General features: G+C 39.4%; 1 protein-coding gene across 2 annotated transcripts in view; it reads left to right on the top strand.

The window, feature by feature from the left end:
* Window positions 1–26,325, top strand: part of dmxl2 (Dmx-like 2) — an 82,699-nt gene that overhangs the window by 30,832 nt on the left and 25,542 nt on the right. For both annotated transcript variants that reach the window (XM_081373126.1, XM_081373127.1), the window contains exons 9-26: window positions 963–1,137; window positions 2,400–2,603; window positions 2,749–3,011; window positions 4,103–4,802; window positions 5,616–5,737; window positions 5,856–5,945; window positions 6,062–6,173; window positions 6,247–6,366; window positions 7,240–7,470; window positions 7,957–9,624; window positions 11,957–12,067; window positions 13,085–13,254; window positions 15,804–15,901; window positions 16,028–16,193; window positions 20,754–21,018; window positions 23,643–24,403; window positions 25,525–25,815; window positions 25,924–26,115. In XM_081373126.1, coding sequence (XP_081229252.1) covers window positions 963–1,137; window positions 2,400–2,603; window positions 2,749–3,011; window positions 4,103–4,802; window positions 5,616–5,737; window positions 5,856–5,945; window positions 6,062–6,173; window positions 6,247–6,366; window positions 7,240–7,470; window positions 7,957–9,624; window positions 11,957–12,067; window positions 13,085–13,254; window positions 15,804–15,901; window positions 16,028–16,193; window positions 20,754–21,018; window positions 23,643–24,403; window positions 25,525–25,815; window positions 25,924–26,115 — 5,739 coding nt within the window. The remainder of the gene's footprint in view (window positions 1–962; window positions 1,138–2,399; window positions 2,604–2,748; window positions 3,012–4,102; window positions 4,803–5,615; window positions 5,738–5,855; window positions 5,946–6,061; window positions 6,174–6,246; window positions 6,367–7,239; window positions 7,471–7,956; window positions 9,625–11,956; window positions 12,068–13,084; window positions 13,255–15,803; window positions 15,902–16,027; window positions 16,194–20,753; window positions 21,019–23,642; window positions 24,404–25,524; window positions 25,816–25,923; window positions 26,116–26,325) is intronic.

Here is a 26,325-nt window from a genome sequence, read left to right as displayed (position 1 = left end):
TTGCATTGTTAATGCATCAAATCATATCTGGTTAGATAAACAGGTAATTTTATTTAATTATATTGACGTTATTCAGAAGGATTGAATGATTTTTTTGCAACAGATCTCCTCCTACTAAGCAGTTGTCATCTTCAGTAGGATGTGTGAAAACTGTACACTTTTGTCTCCATGTAAACCAAACACTAACAATCAGTACTTGTTGTGTCCTAAATATTTTTTTGCTGCCAAGAGTCTGATGATTTTTAAAGGGATAGTTTACCTAAAAATCTAAATTCTGTCATCATTTTCTCACCCTCACGTCTTAACAAATCCATATTACGTGTGATATTAGGTTGAATACAACCAACCAATAGTAATTTCAAACTACCTAGCTTCAAATTGTTTCAAAGCTATGGCAGAGGGGAAGCTTTCTCTGAATTTTGGTCTGCTCTTCACACCCATCTAGCAAATGACAGACTTGGCTTTATAAGACGTGGAATATAATGCATGAATTATATGCATACTATTATTGTGCTTTTCTTGTCCTTAATTTAATTTGAATTACATAACATTGCCTTAGAAGAAAAATAAATAATCTGGGCTTGGAACAACTTGAAGGAAATAATGATGAAATTTTCAGTTTTAGGTGAAATACTGTGCAATAATTTAATGGTGCTTGGAGAAGGTGCTTGAAGTCTAGACAGAATAGTGTGTGAGTTTGTGACACCTTTAATGTATTTAAATTAATAATACATCTTCAACACACACACAAACACACACACACACACACACACACCTGTCTCCATGTGTCTTCTTGTAGACCCAGATGGAATCTGCATTTTCTACACTCATTTTGTGGGGAAATCTTCAGAATGAATTTAATCACACATGATGAAGTGTGTTTACTGGAGCTGAGAATACTATTTCATACGTGCCTGCTGTAAGTGAATTGTGATTGTGAAAAATTGTCTGTCTCTGTTCAGTCTATCCACCACCTCAAGCACCTGCGCAGGGGCCGCAGAAGATCGTCCGCCCTGGTGGCCCACACTGAGCTGCTGCCCAGCCAGCTGGGGTCCCACGAAACCCACCGCCACATCTCGCACCACGCCAATGCCCTCTGCCACTTCCACATCTCTGCCAGCATCAATCCCAACACAGGTGCACATACACACACACATACTTGGGCTTGTATTCATGGTTTATGAAGAAACAATTGTGTATAGTTGCATGGAGATTACAGAGTAAACATGGTTTATGAGGACATTTCCTCTGTCCTCTTAAACCAAACGGCTTAACCCTGTAAAGACTGACATATTAAATAATAGTCCGAAAATCCTTTTTTTTTTTTTTTTCTTATTGAACATTTTGACAAATATATGTAATACCATATATACAGGACTCAATGCCAGTGGTTCAAAAATCTTCTTGCCCTGCTACTGTTTTAACTGGCCCGACCACAAAAAGTAAGTAAATAAAGAAATAAATAAAATAAAATAGGCCTATTTTTTTGTTGTTTTTGACCCATGTTACTTAAGAAGGTTATGACACCAAAAACTACTAGCTTAACTAGCCTACTAGCCTAACAGATATACATTTCAAATATTGTTAAACACAAGTCAGTAATAAAATAAGAACAAATAATCAAATTATGAGCAATAGCACAAATAAATGCAATAGACCAAACATACAAATGAAATAAACAGTTATTTTCAGGTACAGAAATTGAATAAAGTAATAAAATGCAAAATAACACTGTATAGTCTTCACTGTATGAATTAAATATTGATAAATAAAGTTACAAAAGTTATTCAGTAAAGGGCAGTGAAGAGAGAATCTTTTGTTGTTTGATTAACATTAATGACATGGGAGCCAGCAGGTTCATTTGGCTGCTGTCCCTTTAAGACCGAATGCACTGATCCAATATACTGACACACAGGTTTTATTTCTCATAAATTCACTTAAGCGACATAAGCGTTTACATGTTTACTGAGCATGCTCGCCAAGACTTTGACATAATTTTGTGTCAATATGTCTGTTCAAGCGCAAGAAGAAGCTTTCTGGGAGTACCGAATCGAGTTCTTTTTTGTCTTCTTGCCCTTAAAGATTTAAATTGGCAAGGCTTAAAAACGTGCAAATCATAAACTAAAAAACCCTAAAAACTAAAAGGCATTTTATTTGCTAAAAACAAATATTAATCAGAGGGCAGAAGGCATGTAGTAGATTGTATACAAGAGGTTTTTCAGTAACATTTTAATCATGTTGATAATTTAGAGGCCTTAAAATTTTGCGTATCAAATATGAAAGAGTAGACTTTTTATAGGCTTTATAAAAACTAAACATTCATTCATTCTTTCATTTATTGAAAAAAATAAATAAATACACGCACATGGAGAGCAGCTGATCTTTTTCTCTGTCATTAGATATCCCTGCCGCGCTGGCTGGATCGGGCCTGTTCTCCGAGGATGTCAGCGGGGGGTTTGTGGTTCACTGGCTGAATAATAAAGATCTGAGCTTCACCACCTCCATGGACCTTTTCATGCAGCAGCTGCGCAAATTCTCAGAGCAACACCTGGAACAAGCAACTGAGGACTTTGAGCAGGAGGGAGCTCCCAAGTTTGACTTCGGTACTGCCTTGTTATGAATAAACCTTTTAGCATATAGATTAGCCTTAAGATAGCAGACGTCAGCTAAATTCATGGGGGTTTTAACCATAGCTTAGTTACTTTTGCATATTTATATTGTATTATGTGATCTTTGTGTTTTTGTTAGATCTTGATGAGATGTCTGATAAGGGTTCGTCAGAACATGAGGAGGGAGATCAGGAGGGAAGCACCAAGGCCTCTTCTCCAGGTTCAAGCAGCAGTGTTCCTCTGCCCTCCGTTTTGCTGGAACGGAAGCTGGAGACTCTCATTCTAGAGTGGAACAAGAGTCCAGACATGCTCTTCACCATTCACCCACACGACGGATCCTTCCTCGTCTGGCACGTCAAGTACCTGGATGAGTTCATACCTGGCATCTTCAGACAGGTTCAGGTAAGACACTCATGGTTATGACTAGTGATGCACCGAAATATGTTTTGTTTTTGTTTTTTTACCAAAACTGAAATTGAAGATGAAATTTTTACTAAAATGTTTATTTCATAATACATTAAAGGGGGGGGGGGGGAATGCTATTTCATGCATACTGAGTTTTTTACACTGTCAAAGAGTTGGATTCCCATGCTAAAAATGAAGTTGTACGTTTGATTGAGTATTTCTGTACCAAAAATACTCCTTCCGGTTTGTCACAAGTTTCGGAAAGTTTTTTTCGAGTATGGGCATGTGTGACGTCAGATGGGGCGGAATTTCCTTATACGGTCCTAAGGGCTCTTCTCCCGGAAGGGCGCACGCGCACCCGTAGACCACCAAAGCGAGAGAGCGAAAGCAGTACCTCAGCGCTGTGCTCGCTGCAGTCACAGGACTTTGTTTGTTCCCTTGTTCCCCCTCATGACAATCATGCGATTAATCGATTAAATTTTTTAATCGATTGACAGCCCTAATATATATATATATATATGTATACGATATTACTTAAATGCAAGTGAATAAGCACGCCGTTATTTGTTGCTTAGTGACGTGTGTGTTCAAGTAAGCCAGAAATGCGCAGATTCTGCGCAATACGCTGTATTATATATATTATGATGACTCACAAGTTGCGTATTTGCGCTAAATCGGCGCAGATTTGGCTTACACAAACTTCCCCAGCAAAGCCAGTAAACATAGTAACACGTCAAATTGGCTAGTGATTTGACAGTGTTACCCGCCAAAGTAAATTTTTACCCGCATTTGGCGGGTGGGCGGGTGTTAATTTCTAATCCTGGTTATAATTAATTCATATATTACATGTGCTTATCCAAAGTATATATTTTTTCCCACTATAAATCTTCATACCTTGTCAATGAATAAAAAAAATAAAAAAAGATTTTCAATTAGTATGAGGTATGGTGTCAATAAGTATTCGTTCATAAATATCAGCCACCCTATACTTACTAGATGTTGGTAACAGCCATTAAAAAACTTATATTGGCCAACCACTAATAATTACCCTGATAAACTAAATAAAATCTATTAATTTTCTCTTTCAGGTGTCGTTCTCCTCTCGTATCCCAGTGGCGTTCCCCACGGGCGATGCTAACTCCCTCAGTAAGAACATCATGGTGTACGCATGTACGTTTATGGACCAAGAGAGCTGCAGTGCTCTGGAGGAGAAGCGAAGTGAGCGGCGGGTTCCTCAGAGCGCCTCTGCGTCTGCGGGGCTAGGTGGTCTCGGACACTCTCTTGCTGCTGTCATCGGCCCTGCCGTCATGATGGTGTCCAAACACGTAGATGGCTCACTCAACCAATGGGCTGTGACCTTTGCAGAGAAGTCTGCCTTTTCAAACGTGCTCACAGTTTCGCACAAGTTCCGTTACTGCGGACACCGTTTCCATCTCAATGATTTGGCTTGTCACACGGTCCTTCCTTTGCTGTTAACATCGTCACATCACAATGCACTGTTAACTCCGTCCTCTGGAAGTATTGATGGAGATCAGATTGGGGACGTGGCTCTACAACCCACCAGGCCAATGAGAGGCGTTCCTCGTAAACAACTGCGAAATGCAGCCACACGTACGTTCCACGACCCGAACGCGATCTATAGTGAGCTGATCCTCTGGAGAGTCGATCACATTGGCCCACTGTCCTGCACTGGGGGTGTGTCCGAGCTCGCACGAATCAACTCTCTCCACACATCCGCATTCTCCAATGTGGCCTGGCTGCCAACACTAATCCCTAGCTCAGTGCTCGGTGAGTGTAACGCTACAGCTGCTTTTATACCAACCTCCAAAACTCAAATCAAAGTTTTGTTTGGTATACATTACTATTGCTTATAGGGAGTGATTACTGGAGACTGTTTTAAACAAACCCCTAAACTTTGATCTGTATCTGCACAGTGCTATGGGCATTAATGTTCCCTAAAGTTGTTACTGTTTTTATCACAGGCATGGTATTACTTTTGTAAATGATCAGAGGAATCAATTTTCGTCTGACAAATTATAAAGCAGAATACCCTAATAATGTCCTTGCAACCATCCAGAAACCATCCAACCATACCTTATGAACCACCCTAACAACTACCCAGAACACCCTAGACACTGCCTACCTTAGCCACCACACAAATCACCATGGCAACATCCTAGCAACCACCAGAAACTGTGTAGAAATGCCCTAGCCACTATAACACAATTGCAACACCCTAGAAACACACTAGAAACTACCTGGCAATGCCCCATCATCCACCCAGAACTCCCTGATCTACCTAGCTACAGTATGCCATATCAACTAAAAAAAACTGCCTAGCAACCACCCAGAGCACCATAGAAACTACCTAGCAATGTCATAGCGAACACCCATTAACTGTCTAGCAATGCCCTAGCAACCACCCAGAACTCCTTAAAAACTGCCTAGCAAAAGACCCAACAACCACCCAAAACACTACCTAGCAGTGCTCTAGCAGCTGCCCAGAAACTGTGATATTGCCATTTCAACCATTTAAACAGTTGTTATTTATTGCATTGCTGCTCTGTTGGGCTTAATAAAAAATGTTTGTGTTTACGCCAGGTACGTACTGTAACTCAGCAAGTGCGTGCTTTGTGGCGTCTGATGGTAAAAACCTGCGTCTGTATCAGGCTGTGGTGGATGCCCGCAAACTACTGGATGAACTCTCTGACCCAGAGACCTCTGTAAGAGCTTCTAAGACAAGATTTTATCAAAATAATGTGCTTATCTGCCAAGTAATGCATAATAAATGTAATTTGAGTTGATCTGATTGTTATTTCTGATGGTTGGTTTTGTGTTTAGAAACTGGTGGGTGAAGTGTTCAACATTGTGAGTCAGCAGTCCACTGCCCGACCCGGCTGCATCATCGAGCTGGATGTCATTACCAACCAGGTGGGGTCTACATCTGTTTGTGTGTGCATACGCAAGGTTTTGTTTGTAAGATTGACATTGTGTGACTAATTTGTTACTATTCGAAAATGACATGTTGTGTGTATGCTGTCTCCTAGTGTGGCTCAAACACTCAGCTGCTCCACGTATTCCATGAGGATTTTATTTTAGGATACAAACCACATGAAAACGTTCCAGATTTCAACATTACTAGCTTTCCCTCTGCAGAAGGTACAACAATCATTCTTTAGCTTTTGAAGTCTGATTTTTACAGAACATTTCATTTGGGTTATCTTTGTTGTAGAGTACCAGCCCCCTCCTTTCTCAGAGAAGTTCTTCCTGGTGGTGATTGAGAAGGATGCAAATCGGAACTCAGTATTACAGATGTGGTATCTTCATCTGCGCTCGGTGCAGGCTTGTGTAGGTGCGTATGTTGTAGGTTATTTATGAAATGATGACACAGCTGTGAGCAGACAGCTTATGAGGGGAAACTGTGAAGGGAGTCTCATGAATGGAGAACTCATACTTCCTCTAATGACTAATTTCCTTTTCAGAGATGGAAATTGTTTACAATGAAATGATACCTTAGTTTACCCATTGGACAGCAATAATGTACATCTGTACTGTGGATTGTACTGTATAAATAGCTTTCTGTTTATCTGTCTGTCTCTAATGGCGCTTTTCCATTACCAGTACCAGCTCGACTCGACTCGTCTCGGCTCGCTGTTCGCTCCGTTTTTCATTGCAGATAGTACCTCCACAATAGTGCCTGGTCGTCATAGCGACGCTGCAGGAAACTGCTGTGACTTTAATCTTCTACGCGACACACACCCGCTACCCACACACACAGGACAATGGAGGAAATCGAGTGTATGCTGTTTTTGGATGTTTTTGCTGTTTTTTAATCAGGATACTCCGTCTGGCGCGTGCAATGATGACGCAGTGAAGAGAGACGATTCTCTCTGACCAATCAGCAGTCTGCCGTGTTTTCCCGTCACATTTTAGTATCGCCTCAGCTCGCTCAGAACCTCGCCGGAGGTGGTACGAAAAAAAGTACCTGGAAGCAGGTACAGGTACAACTTTTACACAGTGGAAAACCAAACAAAGCCGAGTGGAGTCGAGGCGAGGCGAGCCGAGGCGAGCTGGTACTGTGTAGTGGAAAAGCGCCATAATTTTCACTTTTCACTCTTATCTGAAATGCATTCTATATATCATGTGTTTTGAAAATTGGTGTTTTTATTGATTATTGTGACATTTTAATGTTTTTTTTTTTTTTTTTTTTTGTGTGTCCTTACAGAAGAGCCAGTAAATGACCACGTTTTCCAAAACCAGCTGACGGTTCCTTTGAGTCAGAGCAATGCTGACTCATCTCCTGATATCACTCCGGGTCATAGTCCGCTGCCCCGGTCCTCCTCTTCCGCCAACTTGCAGTCAGCCAGCAAACTCATCCTGAGCTCTAAACTAGTCTACAGTCAGCGGCTAGATCTGCCATCAGGGGTGGAGCTTATCAGAGCCACACCCTCTGCTGGTATGATCATATATTCATGTATACATTGTAACAGCCTAGAATTGGGTCAGGTTTATTGATGCCATTGTATAAATGTCCTGTTCAGAGATATATGGTAATAGGGGGGTTATCAGGATAAAGTGAATAAGTACCCTTATGTAGAATAAAATATTTTCTGTCACTATGTTTTCATCTCAAGTAAGAATATACAATATTTGAAAAATATATATATAGTAGTATTAATTTATTTAGGGGTGCAACATTTTGATATCCAATGTACATGTGTTGAAACAACTCGAGAGTTAATTAATTTTCAGTTCCGATCAATCATTTAAAATATTTAATGTAAAACAACATACTTTCCATGCAAAATTGCACTTTGGGACTTCCATTAACATAAAATGGAATCCTTGAAATGGACATTTGCACTGAATTATGGAATTTAATTAAACTTTACGTTTACTGTGCTTTTTCACATTTTTGCTGTGCTTGTTGTTCTTTTCAAAGGCCACTTGAGCTCCTCGTCTATCTACCCTGTTTGTTTGGCTCCATACCTGATTGTGACCACCTGTTCTGATGGACGTGTCAGGTTCTGGCACTGTAGGGTAGACATGGACTTATCAGCACCACGCCCCGAAGACACACATTCATATCGGTGGGAGCATTGGAGCCTCTTGAAAGAGGAAGATGACAACGACAGCTCTGTGTGTGTTGCGGGCCGACCTGTCGCTGTCAGTTGCTCCTACACAGGAAGACTTGCAGTGTCGTTCAAACAGATTTTGCCTGGCAGTGAAGGTGATATGTCTCAGGACTTCTCCATGCTTGTATCAATCTATGAGTGTGAGTCGACGGGCGGCTCGGAGTGGGTCCTAGAACAGACGATTCACCTCGATGATTTTAGCAAACCCGTGAAAACCCTAGATCCACGTGTTAGTGTCGATAGCAATTTGGTTGTCTATAGCAAGTCGGATCTGTTTGTAACCAAAGACAGCCCCAATATCAAGCACTTTGTGCATCTGGACTGGCTGTCTAAAGAAGATGGGTCCCACATTCTGACTGTTGGGGTAGGATCCAACATCCTTATGTATGGTCGTATCTCAGGGGTTGTCACCGAGCAGACAAGAGTGAAGGATGGCATGGCAGTCACTCTGCCTCTAGGGGGAAGCATAAAACAAGGAATTCGCTCTCGTTGGGTGCTGCTGAGATCTGTAAACGTTGTCTCTTCCGTGGACGGCACCCCATCCCTGCCGGTGTCCCTATCCTGGGTGCGTGATGGCATCCTGGTGGTGGGCATGGACTGTGAGATGCAGGTTTACGCACAGTGGAGGCAGGATGAGAAACCGTGCGACTGGGAGGACAACAGCATCTTATCCCCAGAGGGTGTTGGAGGTCGCACTATATCCGTTTCAAATGAGGGCAGAGCGCGATCTAAGAGTGTCTTCGAGGGCAGTGCGGGAATCGACGATGCTTTCCGCCCCCCAGCGGTAATTCAAGATGGCGGCTTGTTTGAGGCAGCCCACGCATTGTCACCCACTCTCCCGCAATACCATCCATCCCAGCTGCTAGAGCTTATGGACCTTGGAAGGGTACGTCGAGCCAAGGCTATCTTGGCGCACCTAGTCAAGTGCATTGCTGGAGAAGTTGCAGTGGTGAGGGATGTAGAGGCAGGTGAAGGTGGTGCAAGGAGGCACTTATCTCGAACCATCAGCGTGACTGGTAGCACAGCGAAAGACATTATCGTTGCTGGCCGAGACAGTGGCAGAGATTACACTGAAATCAACTCCATCCCCCCGCTTCCGCTATATGCCCTGCTGTCCGCAGACCAGGACACATCTTATAAGGCAGGAGAGGAAGTGGGAAAAGGGGCAGAACATGAGATGCAGAAACAGTCAGAGGATCAGTATTCGGATTTGTTTCAGGTGCCGGCTGTCACCACCGATGATTTTGTGAGCTTTGCTGCAGAGAAAACGGAGAAGAAGTCTCGTGTTATTAACCTTTCACAGTACGGACCCACATACTTTGGCCCTGAACACGCACAGGTGCTGTCTTCACATCTTATGCACTCCAGCCTGCCAGGACTCACACGCCTCGAGCAGATGTTCCTTGTGGCTCTTGCCGATACTGTGGCGACCACTAGTGCTGAAGTTGCAGGACCCACAGATAAGCAGTACGCTGGTGAGTTTACTTTTCGTACCAACTTTAAAACTAAAGATTGTAATTTCTGCGCCGCTAGTGTCACTAAATTGAGAAAAAAATGACTGGTCCACAGGTTTCCCAAACAGTCCCCACATCTCTTATTGGCCAATCAAACAAATCCCATCTCAGAGTCATTGGTTGAGCCAGTGTTGCTTTTTTGGGGGGCTTTTCTGGATGCTCGAACAAACCATTGTTTTGCTAGTTCCACAGAACCGTAGTGTTTACACTTTTCAAAGGAATCAACTTACGATTGGCTTACTTTATACTTGTTTGTGAAAATTAAATATTAAAGCTTTACTTTTAAACACTACAGCAGGGGTGGGAAACTCTGCACTGCAGAGTTTGGCTCCAATCCTGATCAAACACATACACCTGTAATATTCTAGTAACCCTGAGGACTTTGGTTTGATTTTTCAGGTGTGTTTGAATAGATTTGAAGCTAAACTTTGCCAAACAGTAAATAATGTCAGGATGTCCACTTGATTTCCAAGATATCAACCTGCAGATTCTACTCTTGAGCTATTCACGTTTCTCATAACTAACTACAATTTACTGTCATTTTGTAGTGGGTATTATTGGCCAACATGGAAGTTAGCATCACTCTGGTTCCCTCAACAAAATCCTAATAGGATGTTTCCATTGGCTTTTGGATTATTGCAGGATGTAAGCTCTATGACTAACACAAGTTTATGATTCTCACATGTTTTTTTTAATCATGATAATTTTCACACACCTTGAAGACAACTTTTATGAATTTTGAAACAGTAAAAGTGGGCCTCATTTATCAATCTAACATAGATACAAGCCCAGAAATCATCCTATGACAGGGTTCACGTGTGATTTATGAAACATTCGTATGCTGCCAATCCCATCGTACGTTGATAAATGTGGCAGCTGAAAACAATTGTCATTTGAATATCACGCATCTAATAATTCACGATTTAGAAGCCTCGTCCCTAGAATTAACGACAGCAGTTAACGACAATTAACGGCAAGAAAAAAATATCCCTGCAGCACTCTATTATGGTAATTGTAGCATGACGTGAACAAAGCACATCAACAGCCATACATTATGAATCAAATCCTTGTGGGTAGTCGTATCTTCGTTCAATAACCCATGATTGGCAGATTTATCAGATAAACAGCTAAAGATATAGCCATTTGGCAGCTATGTTTCAACTTTTTTAGTTGTATAAAAGGGCTGAGACACTTAAACTCATGTTTTTTTTTTTTTTTTTTGTTTTTTTTTTTTTTTTTAAGTTATAATGTATTTTAAGGTACACAACAGTGGTGACTGGTATCAAAGACACAATTTATACATAGCACTATGTCCTAAGGTCTTAGTTCCATTGTCACCCTCTGCTGGAAGATTTAGCCAATACACCAGCTGGCAGCCAATTAGCATCTTTCTCCTTTGACTGGCAGTATAAGCCACAAATATCAAAGAACATAAAGTTTAAAATAGAAACTGTGTTTAAGATCAATATGTTATATTGCCATATTCAAATGTTCAGGTAAATACATTTAAATATTAAATGAATAAACTAACACTATTCACAGTTAGATTAAAGCATTTGTCTCTGATAATATACATGAGTATCTTGTGAATGTGATATACTTCTTGTGTTGGCTAACTGTCTAATATGTCAGTGGGGTTTACCAAGTACATGAAGAGAACCATAATAAAACTTTTTTTATAAAAACCTTGATATTATTATTTATTGTCAACATTGAACCTATCAGGCTTTATCCATGTTACCTATAGCTCAGATCTTTTTTTATTTAGTCTCTTTAGTACTAAACCTTAACACAGTGTTCCAGTGCTTGCTAGAGCCAAAATGCAAGGAGAAAGGTTCAGGGACAGTAGGATAAATCATACGGCACGTGTGTGTGTTTATAGTTTAGTTCTAATTCACATAAAATTTGGTTGCTGGTGAACTACAAAGTTCAAGCCTCAATTTCCCCCTAGAGGAAGGGTTTTTAATTAGACCTAGTCTCTGAGTGTTGATGTGCTGGATTTTTTTTGTGCTGTTAAATGTTTAATTGGATCAGGTGTGATCAAAGTCATCATGAAGTGTTTCAGATCAAAGTCTGGAATATGTTCAGGATTGTGTGTGTGCTCTGAACTTAATTAACATTCTTTGATGACAGACCTATATGACTGAGAGTGACGATCACATGGCACGCTTTCAAAACAGAAGGTTTGATTGTACCTCCAAAGCAGTGGAATCGCCTTACAGAAAAGGAAATAGAAGTTAAAAAGCAACAAGGTTTCTTAGGGTTATGGTTTAGTAAATGTGTGTTTCTGCAGGTGGAGAAGCTCTAGATGAATGTGGTCTACGTTACCTGTTGGCCATGAGATTACATACCTGTCTGCTGAACTCCCTGCCTCCTCTCTACAGGATACAGCTACTGCATCAGGGTAACACACACTCACCTACATAAACATATACGAACACATCACACTCACATTTGCACATGTATGCAGTGGTAAGTGGTTTCATCAGATAAGGTGGCACTAAAGCTTTTCTAGCGAAGGCAGTCAAGTCACATTGATATAGTGCTTCATACATACAGATTGTTTCAAAGCAGATTCACATGAATACACAAAAACATGTTAATGTTGTAATATTCAACTCAATTTAGTGCAGTTTTGATTCAATTCATTTCAATACCCGTGTCAATCTATGTTCATTAATTATGAAACAGATTTAATTAAGCTATAAAGCAGGTTTACAGAAGCCAATAGTGTTCAATGTTCAGTAGTGCTCAAGTCAGTTCAATGCTGATTCTGTTCAGTAACTGTTGAACAATGTTTAACACTTGTATTTAACTGACACCAGTAAAGGAATATGGACTCACTGAAGATCGATGTGGAGCAAATAATCTTTTGAAACTATATTTAATATATATGTGAGAAGTCCCGGGTTCAAATCCCAGACGAGCCCCCACTTGTTAAATGTACGCATATATGAATAAAAAAAAACATTGGACTGGGTTCTTCTTGCAACATTGCTTACCTGTCTCACGCATAAAAAAATTAAATATTTTGCAGACTTTACCTTAAAATCCTTTCTTTTTTAATTATTTCTGTAAAGTCAAAGTCAAAAAGGTTGATATTGACTGGTTTAGGATATTTCAATATTTAGAAATCAGGAGATAGTGGAGAATGAAATGGTTGAAAAGAAAGATTATATGATATATAGAATATTTAGTTAATCTCATATGTTAAAGATTTAACTTGACAGCCCTAAAACTACTACTTGTGGTTTTCTATTGTAGAACAGTTTTCAAATTCCGAGTTGCTGATAAATTTAGATTAGTTTTAACTTGGTTGCTTGTCCTGAGTGCTGCATTCACCTGTTGTAAAGGAGCCTGATGTATATCTTTGTTTTGGTCTTGGGTGAATTGGCTTTTTATACTGAGTTTGTGCGTCCAGGAGTGTCCACTTGTCACTTTGCGTGGGCGTTCCACTCTGAAGCTGAGGAGGAGATGTTGAACATGATTCCTGCCATGCAGAGAGGAGATCCACAGTGGTCTGAGCTCAGGGCGGTGGGCGTCGGATGGTGGGTCAGAAACATTAACACGCTGAGGCGGATGGTGGAGAAGGTGAGACCACACAAACACACTTGCGCATACACAACATTATTTACACAAAAGATGTTTCTGGATCAACATTTCTATAGAAACCAGTAATTCTCAATCCTCTTCCTGAAAGCCCCCCAGCAGTACACATTTTCGATGTCTTCAAAATCAAGACATGAAATGGATGTGCCAGATAAGGGAGACATTTGTAATTTGTTTGATTGGGTCTCCAGGAAAGTAGTAATGTATATAAAGTTATAGGACTATTATTGGCTGATAGGAATGTTGTTCCAGAAACAGGAGACAGGAGAACTACATTACCGCAATTTTTTTGAAACATTTTTTACTCTCCATTAAAGGGGTCATATAATGGTACATGCACTTTTACAAGTTGATTGCACTGAAATGTCTGTTGGCAGTGCCTGTACACAACCATCCTATCATGCTAAAAATCCATCCAGTGGTTTTGTTTTAATCTCCTTATATGTTTGACCATCTCTAAAATCAAGCCGTTCGATATTGTGACGTCATAAGATCGTACGCCCCTCCCGCTATTGTGATTGACAGCCGTGTTTCAACACAAGACCCGCCCTGAGCAAGCTGTGACAGCCGTCGTCATAGTAGTCCGCCATTGTGGATATGCTGGAGTAGAATGGCGTCTACGCGATTGTGGTGTTCTGTTCTTAGATATAATAAGGAACACAGCAGTCATTTGGATGTTCCTAAATCCGAGCCGTTGAAGAAACAGTGGCTGAGTTTTGTTTTTGAAGCGATATGCCCAAAGGATTGACGCGGGGATTCCCTCACGGGGATTCCCCACGATCGTCTGTGCTTTCATGTTTGCGCGAATCATTTCACACCAGACAGCTTCACAAACGAGAAAAAACGGATCGGTACCAACGTGTTCCTGCTGAACCTCCAGAAGATGTGAGTGTAATGTTTTATTAACCTTTATATTAGTATTTATATTAATCTTTGCGAAATTTGCAAACCTTGCTGCAGGCTTCACGATGAATGCGTCTAAGGTTTACACTCAGGGTACATTACGGCATGTTTTCTATGTACGACGTTCTCAATATAATTCATAATCCCACGTTTATAACGAATAACACGTGGTTATTGTGTTAGATACGGTCAGAGAATGTCTAATACGGTGTACCCACAGAACAGAGGGGCGGGGTGAGCAAAGCTCATTATCATTTAAAGACACATGCACTCAAACGGCGTGCTGAAAACAGAGCTGTTTTTGACCAGGTAAAATTAGTGTTTTCTTACAATACTAATGAGAATTTTTACTTAAAGTATATTACAAACCTTTAATTTAGACCCTAAAGAATCATATTAGCTTGTACAAAAATGGCATTATATGACCCCTTTAAATTGCATTCTGTTCTAATTAAGTATACATTTTGCTTGCATTCAGTTCAGCTAATTTAATTTAAGTTCAGTTCCAATTTGATTCTATTTCTAATCATTTCAATATCTGTTCAGTTTTTCACTTAATTTCAAATTATTTTAGCTTCACTTTAGTTGGTTTAACTTCACTTTAGTTAGTTAATTTTCTTTGTTCTTTTGAAATTTCAGTTCAGTTTAATTTTATTGTACTTCAATTTAATTCAGTTCAATAAAATTTCACTGCAGTTTGGTTAATCTAATTGCAGTTCATTAGTTCACTTCAGTTCTTTTGAAATTTATTTTCTCTATAATTCAGTTAAATTCATTTCCGTTAATAGTACAGTTCAATACATTTTTCAGATAATTTTAGTTCAGTTGAAATTTCAGTTCAGTTAATCTAATTTCAATTAATTTTACTTCACTTTAGTTAGTTCATTTTTTTTTGTTCTTTGGAAATTGCAGTTCTCTTTAATTCAGTTAAATTCAATTTAGTTGATATCAGTGCAATTAAATATGTTTACACTTCAGTTCAAATCATTTTAGCTCAGTTCAGTTGAAATTTCAGTTGTTTAATTTTGTCACTTTGCTTTAATTCAGTTCAGTAAAATTTCACTGCAATTCAGTTAATCTGATACATTTTTGCAGTTTATTTGATTTTCATTTAATTTACGTTTTATGCATTTGGCAGACGCTTTTATCCAAAGCGACTTACATTGCATTTCAAAGTACACATTTACATTCTTATCAGTTCTTGCTTTCCCTGGGACTCGAACCCATGACCTTCGCGTTGCAAGCGCCAACGCTCTACTGTCTGTTGGATTAGTCGTTATATTTGATTATTAAATAAGTAATTTAATTAAATGATCAATCACATCGACTCATTTTACAATCCAACTAGCCCTTTAGTTAGACTAAAAAACCTTCTCCTTCATTTGGTGAGGACCATGGCGTTTTGAGCAGCATTTGCACACCCTGTCATGTTGGTTATATACCACTGCATTAGACGCTTATTGCAGTATTAAAGCTAACGATTAATCGATTAATTGATCGTTAATTTAAATGACAATCGATCATGGGATTTTGTATAAATTGACATCTCTAATATATGGCATTGGTGATATTACAGTTTATAAATATGATTTAAAAAACGATCTCTGCCTCTTCACTTCACGCATTAGGTAGCCAAAGCAGCATTTCAGAGGAATAATGATCCGCTAGATGCAGCTCTCTTCTATCTGGCCATGAAGAAGAAGGCCGTTCTCTGGGGTCTCTTCAGGTACTTTAAACTCACTTACTCATGCATCTCATATGCATTGTTATTCTCTTGATGCAAAGAGCCGCATGCAGCTTGAAGCAGCTGTGAAATTTCTGCTTGTTTATTTATATATTGATTTCTGTGTAGGTCTCAACACGATGAGAAGATGACCCAGTTTTTCAGCCATAACTTCAAGGAGGACCGCTGGAGGAAGGCAGCTTTAAAGAATGCCTTTTCTCTCCTGGGAAAACAGCGCTTTGAGCAGTCGGCTGCGTTTTTCCTGCTCGCTGGCTCACTGAAAGACGCCATTGAGGTTTGCACCATCCTATTTTAATCGTGCCGAAATGCACTTCTAGGAGAATGTTGAAACCGTGTGTTGGAGTCTGCTGCTTTTGTTGTGGTTTTGTGACATCATAGAGTGTGTGGTCGTCTGTGAAGAGTGGAGTGTGATATAACAGCCCTGAGTGGTTTGGTTTAGTCTAAACATCACTGATAAACTCCCTTGATGGACACATGACAACTTTAGTTTACCTTGGGCTGGATGTCTGACAGCAAACAGTCAAAACAATGATAGCACCACTCATGAAATATTGCATTGGTTGTAAAAATGGGACATGTGGAGTTACAATAGGAATATAAATTAGCTTTGCTTCTGTTTTTAGTCTATCTATAATCTTTTTATATTTTGAAAAGATTAATGAAAAATGGTCTGTAAAATCACTAATGTTCCTAAATCAATATGTCTGGGTCATATTTTGTTGCCATTTTAAAATAGGAAAACAAGTTATTATTTTAATGACAGTTAAGCACGTTTACCCATCAAATTCTGAAATGTGTCCGGACATTTTACATCTGAGTTTTAAAGAAATTGTTGTTATTTGTATTCTTTTTTTTTTTTGTGATTCTCTTTAGATGTTCATTTAATATAAAATTACAATGACATTTTTTAATCAGCATGTTTTAAAGGCATTACAAATACAACAACAGTGTATAAATGGTTTACCCTTTTAAGTAATATTTAGGGCCCAAGCCCTGAAAGGGCGAAGGCCCTATTGTTTCCGTAAGGATTATTATTTTTTTTTTCTTCATTATTTTTTTTTTTGCCTTTTTGCCACTTTTGGGGCCCTTAACATGCTCAAAAACTCTTGAAATTTTGCACACACGTCAGAACCTGCGGCCATCAGGGCCGGGCTGAAGCTGGTACTGGGGCGTGGCAGGGGGGCTCGACAGCGCCCCCTGGAATGGGGTCCGAAAACTTGGTCCATAAATCAAACACGCTTGCATGTAATAATATGAAACTCAGTACACATATAGATCTCATCGGGCCGAACAACTTTCGTGCTCTAAGTTTTACAAAAGCCCAACAGGAAGTCGGTTATTATACGTTGTTTGGAAAACGCATACAATGGAATGTGAAATACTCCTCCTAGGGATTTCATCCGATCGCCACCAAACTCGGTGAGAATAAAGCCGATCACATGGATGTGACTATTGTGAGTCAAAGTTATAGCGCCACCAACTGGCAGCAGGAAGTGTGTCACTTTCAAAATGCTTTGAAGTCACCCTCTTAATTTTACCCGATTTGCTTCAAACTTTATGTGTATAATGTAAACACAGGGCAGATGTAGACCTGTGAAAGGATTATTGATATCTTAGATACTGTTGCCGTGGCAACGCATCAAGTTTTAATATTCTTTTCGGATGCGTTTGAGACTCTTAACATGCTTGAAATTGGATGAAACTCGACAGACACATAACACTTATTAGCCAGTAGACATGTGAAAAGTTTCAGAAACGGGCGTGGCAGGGGGGCTCAACAGCGCCCTCTTGAACAGGGTCTGAAAACTTGGTCCATATATCAAACACGCTTGCATGAAATAATATGAAACTCGGTACACATATAGATTTCGTCGGGCCGAACAACTTTCCCTCTGACAAGTTTCACGCCAGCCCAACAGGAAGTCAGCTATTATGGGTTGTTTGGAAAACGCTTGCTGTGGAATGTGATGTACTCCTCCTAGAGAATTCATTCAATCACCTCCAAACTCAGTCAGCATGAAGTAAAGACATTGAGGATGCTAAATTGCGGACGGATTTTTGATATCTTGAACGGTTTGGCCGTGGTGAGGAAACGAATTTATGGCGAGAAAAGAGAGACACGAAGTGTTATAACTTCTGCATACATCAACTGATCTTGATGAAACTTCAGCAGTGTGTTCGTGGTAAGAGGCCGATCAGATGGATGTGACTATTGTGAGTCAAAGTTATAGCGCCACCAACTGGCAGCAGGAAGTGTGTCACTTTCAACATGCTTTTGACAAAAGTGGGGGGGTTAGTTTTAAATACAGTAAAAAAAAAATGTTTTTATATTGTTCTCATCAAGCCGGACAACTTTCTAATTTACATTCATTAGCTCAGAGCAAAAGGAAGTCAGATATTTTGGTCTGAATGTGGATTTTTTTGCAAAATCAGCCTATGAATTTTTAGCCACTCCTCTTAAACTATTTATTTTATTCCCACCAAACTTTTTCAACATGATGAAAATACATTAAATATGCTAAATTGTGAACGGATAATAAATATCTCAAACGGTTTTGCTATGGCGAGGGATTAAAGTAATGTCCAAAAAGGAAAAACTAAAAGCCTCAAATTTTCTAAAAATGTAATTATATACCATTTATTTCTATATAAAAGTATACAAACATCACAACTAAACATTTTATTCTTTTTTTTTCAATTTAAGAATGAATTTTAAGTTTAAAAACTGCCAGAATGGTTGTTTAGTCTAAACAATACATAAATAAAGTCAAACATAGTGCTATACTGCCCTCTTGTGTTCAAAATCAGGTAGGCCTATTATATCTATATATAAATATACTAGGTATGTGACGGTGAGAATATTTTACCACCGGTTAACTGACGTGTGACACCGCTGGGGGCTTTTTAATCGCTAACTTAAAAACTAAAGTAAAATATGTTCGTCCGCACTGACATTTATATTGGTTGAGCGAGCGTTTCAAATGAATTCCTATGGAAGTAGGAATTAACTGAAAAACGTTCACTCTGTTCTGCTCGTTCCTCGCCGTGGACGTGCACCGTTATGAATGCCCATGCAGCCATGAGCATTTTAGTTTCATTTTAAAATTAGCGCCTTTCGGGGGGTGGATTGCTTGAAATTATTTTACAAAAGCACAATTTTGTGTTTTATTGCAACTGTACACAAATATAAGTTAACACTTTGCAGTTTGAATGTCGTCCTGTATAATGATGGAGTATGTTTTTATGTGTCTACTGTTCAATCGCGCCCACGCCACACACACACACACACACACACACACACACACACGGTTTACTATCTTTGTGGGTACTCTCCATGGACTTAATGGTTTTTATACTGTACAAACTGTATATTCTCCTCACACTAACCCTACCCCTAAACCTACCTATCCCATAAAACTTTCTGCATTTTTACATTTCCAAAAAAACTCATTCTGTATGATTTATAATCTTGTTTACCCATGGGGACCTCTATTTAGGTCCCCACTGTGACACGAGTCCCCATGAGTCTGTGTGCATTCAGGTTAAAGTCCCCACCGGGATAGAAAAACATGAACACACACACACACACACACACACACACACACACACACACACACACACACACACACACACACACACACACTCCAGCATTACAATCTTGACATCGCAGCCTGTTCATTATAGCCTTAATAAAATATAATAATAAAATAGTCAACCTAACATATAAAAATTACACTGCTCTAAATAGTCAGTAGTACAATTCGTACATTCACAGTAAGCACCGCTCGCTCCACTGTGATGTTTCCAAGCAAATTTTTGCGCATGTGAAGAGGATGATTTTTTCCATCAATATTGGAACACGAGTGAAGAACAAAGCCTATAATAAAGAATAGTTTAGCATCCAAATACATCGCAAATGTTGAAACATTTTGATTCTGATGAGAGGGTTACGTGAGCCCAACACTGCTTACTTTCATTTTTACTTTTACATTAAATTTAAAGGATTTGTTGTGGAATATTTTGAGTGTATCATAAAATCTGAATAAAAAAATAATAATAATAATAATAAAAAAAAAATGAATGAATGAATAAATAAATATATAAATATATAAATATATATATATATATATATATATATATATATATATATATATATATATATAGCTGCGAGCAGCGATAAAGGGCCAAAGCTGGCGGCACCGCCACCCTAAAGGCACCGGGGTTGCGGTGCCACCGGCTTGGGCCCGTAATCGCTGCTCGCAGCTATATTTAATTATTTGAGTCTTTTATTTTTACATTACAGTGAGGATTTTAGGTCAAAAATGCTTAATTATGAAAAAAAATAATGTCACAATGCAAAAAATGCCACAATGGTCACACTTTATATTAGGTGTCTTTAACTACTATGTACTGTTTATAATAAAAATAAAGAATTGTTTGGTGCACTGTACTTGTATTGCAAAAGCCTTTTGCTGCTATTGAGGTTGGGGATGAGTAAAGTTAGGGATAGGTTTGGTGGTATGGTTGGGTTTAAGGGTGGGTTAGGGTGTAAGAAAAAGGTCAAAATCTAATATATAGATGTAATTACAGAAATTAATTACAGATATAACAGCTGTATTTTTAAATATAAGTGCAATAGGAAAACATCTACGCAATAAGTACATTGTATCAAATGATTAATTGGAATGTTAGTACATTGTACTAGTTAAAGACACTTTACATGAATTGGGAACCAAAAAATCTTACCATTTTACCATTGTCTTTCACCAATCTTTTGATTTTTAAATGAAACATGATTGAGACATGTTGAAAAGTTGATCCATCTTTCTGGTAGGTTTGTCTGGAGAAAATGGAGGACATCCAGCTTGCGATGATTGTTTCTCGTCTTTACGAGGCTGATTACGAGAGTTCCTCCACCTGTCAGGGTATCCTGTACGAGAAGGTTCTCGGCTGCAACAGAGATGGAAGCGGGTTCTCCTGTACCAAACTGCACCCTGACCCGTTCCTGAGGAGCATTGCGTACTGGATCATGAAGGACTACACCAGAGCCCTGGACACACTGCTGGAACAAATTCATAAAGAGGATAATGAGAACCCTGGTGAGTCCCTGTAAAGCCTGACATGAAATAATGGTCTGAAAAATCTAACAGTTTATCGATCCTGTAGACAAAAAGAATAAAGAGAAAAGGTTTGGATATTTGTTTTTTGTTGAGTACTGTATTTGATACATCAGGCTTTTACGGCTCATATAGTGTAATACATGAGAATATGGAGCTCATACTCAATGAGGAAAAAAACACCAAACTGAGCAATACATATGCAGTTTGGTGCAATTGCTAATATTTATTTAGGCAAAAAAAATAATGAAATTCTAAGTAAGGGTTAATGCCCGACGAGGTGTCCATTATCAGGTATTAATGGACGATGGCGACGGTTGCCTCCGCCGAAGTCCATTAATACCTGACAATGGAAACCTCGAAGGGCATTAACCCGCTTATACCATGGTCACTTGCCAAATAACACATTTTTAAAACAGTTTATATTTTAATTAGTTTTACAATCGAAATCTAAAGTTACAAGTTACAAACAATAACTTGGTTTCCTTGGTTAGTTACGCCTGACGGTTTATTTAGGTGTACATTATCACTTTTTAACAGACACCCTGCAGCCAATCAGAATCGAGTATTCACCCAGACCATGGTATAATAGATATTAATGTAAATCAATCAGATCTTTATAACAGTATAGTGGACTTTTTGCATAAATGCATATAAATCAGTTGTCACTCTATATCTAAACTTTATAGTTTTATGATCAAAGCTCTGTAGTATTTATTGTAGGGTAAAAAACATAATGCAACGCAATACAATGATGATTGAAAGATGTACAAATAAAAATTCCTGAAAAGCCTGTTGTATCATATTTGATGCTCTCATTTTAACATGATTTTTACAGGTGATGTATGGATACAATTCATTATTAGGTTTACTTCTTAAAAATCAAAGACTTCTTAAAGGTCCCATGACATGCTACTTTTTGTAGGCTTTAATATAGGCCTTAGTGGTCCCTAGTACTGTATCTGAAATCTCTTTCCAAAAATTCAGTCTCAGTGCAGAATTATAGCCACTATAAGCCAGTCCCAGAATGAGCTTCCTTCAGACGGGCCGTTTCGGTGTCTGTAGCTTTAAATGTTAATGAGGAGGAGAAAGGCGGCGTAAGGTGGAGGGTGGGTGTGGCCTTGACCATCTGCGGCAACGGTAGACCATGCATGTTTACATTGGATATATTGCAATGGCACGGAGACACGCAGTCGTTCAAGCATTTCAGTTTGACCCAGAATCTGATCCAGATGGAGAAACAACGGATGAAGAAGTTATGCAACTCAGCGGCTCCAGCAGGACGTTTCCGAATGGTTAGTTTAAAATATTATGTCTGGACTTTATTCGGATGGTTTAGTTATTATCATGTAGCTAACGCTAACCTACTGTTGCATTTCACGAGAGATCTGTAACATCTGTAATTTATCTTATTACAATTACATCAAGCTCTGCGATCTTGAAATGCGGATATCGCGCACACCGTATAACCAACAGGAAAACGCTATCCAAATAACAAAGAAGTGTACAACACTCGCGTTACAGTGTGTGTATTCACACACACTTGATGCTATCTAACATTACATTAGCGCAAGTAACTGCATAGCTAATGTTACAGCCACATTCACATTCTACGTGTAACAAGCTAGGTAACCATAAACAGTAAAGCAACAACTTGTATTATTAGTTGACTTACTTGTCCGAGGTGTGTAACGTTAGCTGAGCCAAAGAGAGTTGGTACTGATCCAGACTTTAGTTTCAGACGTTCAGCAAGCCCAGCTCTGTATTAACCCCTCGGTGTTCATTTGTAACTTACATCCAATTATTGAGCAATTATTATGCTTCGCTCGCTCAAAAGCCATTATATCTCTCGTGGACAAACTAAAATCGCGCGCGCGTTCCTACTTCCTTCCTAGCTCATTTTCTCATGGGAGGAAAATATTCTCTGGGCGGGCAAAGCAGAGACAAGGGAGGTAACATTCCTCCTTATAACGTCACAAGGAGGAGATTCAAGATCAGCGCGATTGAGCTTCCATTTTCTCAAAGGCAGAGAAAGATAGCAAAAGCTCCATTTACACCGATTAAAATTTCTAGAAACTTGGGGACCATATACAGGCTAGGGGAAGTCATATTAATGTTAAAAAACCCCAGAAAGTGAAAATTTCATGTCATGGGACCTTTAACAAAAAAGTCATGATTTCTATACTTCCCAAAAAGAAGTATAAATTGTCAATCAGATGACAGAAAGCACGTAGAAGTTTTGATCATGTTGATTATTTAGAGGCCTTTAAAATCTGCATATCAAATATGATACAGTATGCTTTATAGGGTTAATAAAACAACATGATAGCTACCAATAATTACTTAAAAATGTAGAGTAATAATCACAGCAAACAGCACTTCCTCTATTTTAGTCTAACTGTACACTGTTTACTGTATGTTAGCTTTTCAATAATAATTGGGATGGTGTAGGAAGGTCAGCTAGTCAAAGGCAGTGCTTTAAAGGGGGATATATTTTAAAGATGGAGCGACCCAGGTTTAGTTTGCTAACTGTTGGACTTTCAGCAGCACACAAATTTTTTTTTGCAAATGACTATTTGAGACAGAACCATTTCTCTTTCTTTCAGATGTGCTGGTGAAATCGTGCAATCCTGTCGTATTTAGTTTCTATAACTACTTGCGCGCACACCCTCTGATCGTTCGCCGGCACTTGGCCAAACCTGAGGGATTTGTGACTGCAGTTGGTCTAACATCAGAACGCAACAGTGCAGACGAAATCAATTTGATAGAGCGGAAGCTCTTCTTCACCACCGCTAATGCTCACTTTAAGGTGGGCTGCCCTCTCCTGGCCCTTGAGGTCTTATCCAAAATCCCCAAAGTCACTAAGAAACCATCTTCTCTGAGTAAGGGCTCATCTGTGGCCAACATCAGTGCTGCCCAACCACAGGAGAATGGAGGAAAGGCTTTAGAACTTGACTGGGGAGCTCCTGCCATCCCCAGCCAGGCCTGGGGAGCCGACTCCGGGCTGGACTGGAGTCAACCATTGGTTAAAGTGGAGGATGAGAGTCTACAGTTGGACTGGGAAGATAATAAGGAGGAAGATGAGGATGAAGATGGTGGGTTGACCATGAAAAAGGCAGAAGAGGAAGATGAAGAGGCCAAAAAGCCATCCAAATCAGCAGCCCTGCAGCGTGAAGACTCAAAGGCCGAGTCGGAGGTGGACGTGATCGCCGAACAGCTCAAGTTCCGAGCCTGTTTGAAGATTCTCATGACAGAGCTGCGGACACTGGCGACAGGATACGAGGTGGATGGTGGCAAACTGCGTTTTCAGCTCTACAACTGGCTTGAGAAAGAGATTGAGGCCGTGCACCACATCTGCAACTATAAGGTTGGTGCTTGTCATCTCTTTGCAAGATATTAATCTCAGATGAAACCTTTACTGGGATTTTGATGAACCAAAAATCTAAAGATGAGCAATATTGAGATTGTCTCTGAACCTGATAATTGAATACAATGGTTCTTCACTTCACAAAATCCAATGCATGTGGTGAACGTGAGAGTGGTCAATCTCAATACTATTCAGCTCTTTGACCGTATTCAGTGTACAGTATATTCGTTTTTAGTTCTTATTTCTTATATTTATTATAAGTATTTATTATAATGAAAATATATCTTCTTTTTTCTAAATGCATATTATAGATCTTATTGTGAACAATTTTTCCATCCATATGTGTCCTTTCTTTTTTTTATGTGTCTAATGTTTAATCAATGTCATAACTAGACTTTCCTTCAAAAATGGTGACGTACTATACAGGATTTCACCAATAACTTAGTCCATTTAAACCCCTCCCCTAAAAGCTTGCGTTCATCTGCCATTACCTTTGGGTGCAACGCCTACACCTCAAAATCCAATCAACAACTGAAGCATAGAACCACGTCACCAAAAAAAACAAATTCCGATTATTTATTATACTTGGATGTAATTCACAATATGGAAGGAATGATCAGTCGCTACTTCCGTTTCATCAGGTTTTTTATTGGTTTTTAAAAAAAATTACACAATATAATAATTTCCACATTCATTTATTTTCAGTAAATGAACACAAGGAATAATAATTTATTAACTGATTTATGCGTAAAGTATATATAAAGTAAAAATCCGCAATGTTTAAATGCATACATCTTTACATTTTAAAGAATATAAAATACCAAAGTAAGAAGTCTGTGCACTGATAACCCAAATGGCGAATCATATTGTGAGTGATTCTTTGAAACAAGCAGTTCAAAACAGCTGAATCATGAGGTTAAAATTATCTTCTGAAGGTTAACTTCAAGAAGCAATTATGCAGGTGAACACGAAGCAAGTGTATTGACAGTGTTTATGAAACTGAATTGCTTGGAATTACATCAAAATTACTGATGTTGGTTAATTGTATATTTCCAGCAAAATATTATTAAATGTATTCAATAGATTGGTCTTATTTGTTTTTCGATATTCTTATATGTCAGGTTGAGGGGAAAGCGTCCGGAGGTCAGCTTGAGAAATGGGGTGGAGACGGATCTCTTGACCTGGAAGACTCACTAATCCGTGGTGAAGCAGGCGCGTATGAACGTCACCAGATGGAGCGACGGCGTCTGCAAGCCAAGCAGCTGCATGCAGAGCGGAGGAAAGCCTGGCTGAGGAAGAATCAGGCTCTGCTCAGAGTCTTCCTCAGTTACTGCAGTCTGCATGGGGCCAAGGGTGGAGGAGTGACGTCTGTCAGAATGGAACTGCTCTTCCTGCTGCAGGAATCGCAACAGGTGTGTCCTTGCATTCCCAACATGCTGATTGATTTATATTGTGCTCTAATGCAACTGGCTGGTTGATTGAGTGTGTTCCCATATAACTGGCTGGTTGTGTATCCTCAGGAAATGACAGTGAAGCAGCTTCAGTCGCCACTCCCCCTCCCCACCACTCTGCCCCTGCTGTCGGCCAGCATCGCCCCCACCAAAACCGTCATCGCCAACCCAGTCCTGCACCTCGGAAACCACATACATGACATCCTCTACACCGTTGTCCAGATGGAGGCTCCGCCACACCCAGACATAATGGACGACCGGGTGAGAAACACACAAAAGCACACAGATTAGAAACTGTATGAAGACTTACTACATCTACATGAATCTGGATACATTTGAAAATGTATTTTTTTCTCTCTGTTTTGGCCTTCCGTCCACTCTGAGACCGCGTTTATATCCTGCAAAAACAGCTTTTAAAGACGCCCTTTCAAGTGGATGCAATTTGAAAATGCCGTTTTTGCATTGTAGTGT

The sequence above is a fragment of the Scardinius erythrophthalmus genome, assembly GCF_964197995.2.
Source record: "Scardinius erythrophthalmus genome assembly, chromosome: 8".
NCBI lineage: Eukaryota > Metazoa > Chordata > Actinopteri > Cypriniformes > Leuciscidae > Scardinius > Scardinius erythrophthalmus.
The sequence above is the reverse complement of the archived record's forward strand: the minus strand, read 5'-3'. Positions and strand labels throughout refer to the sequence as shown.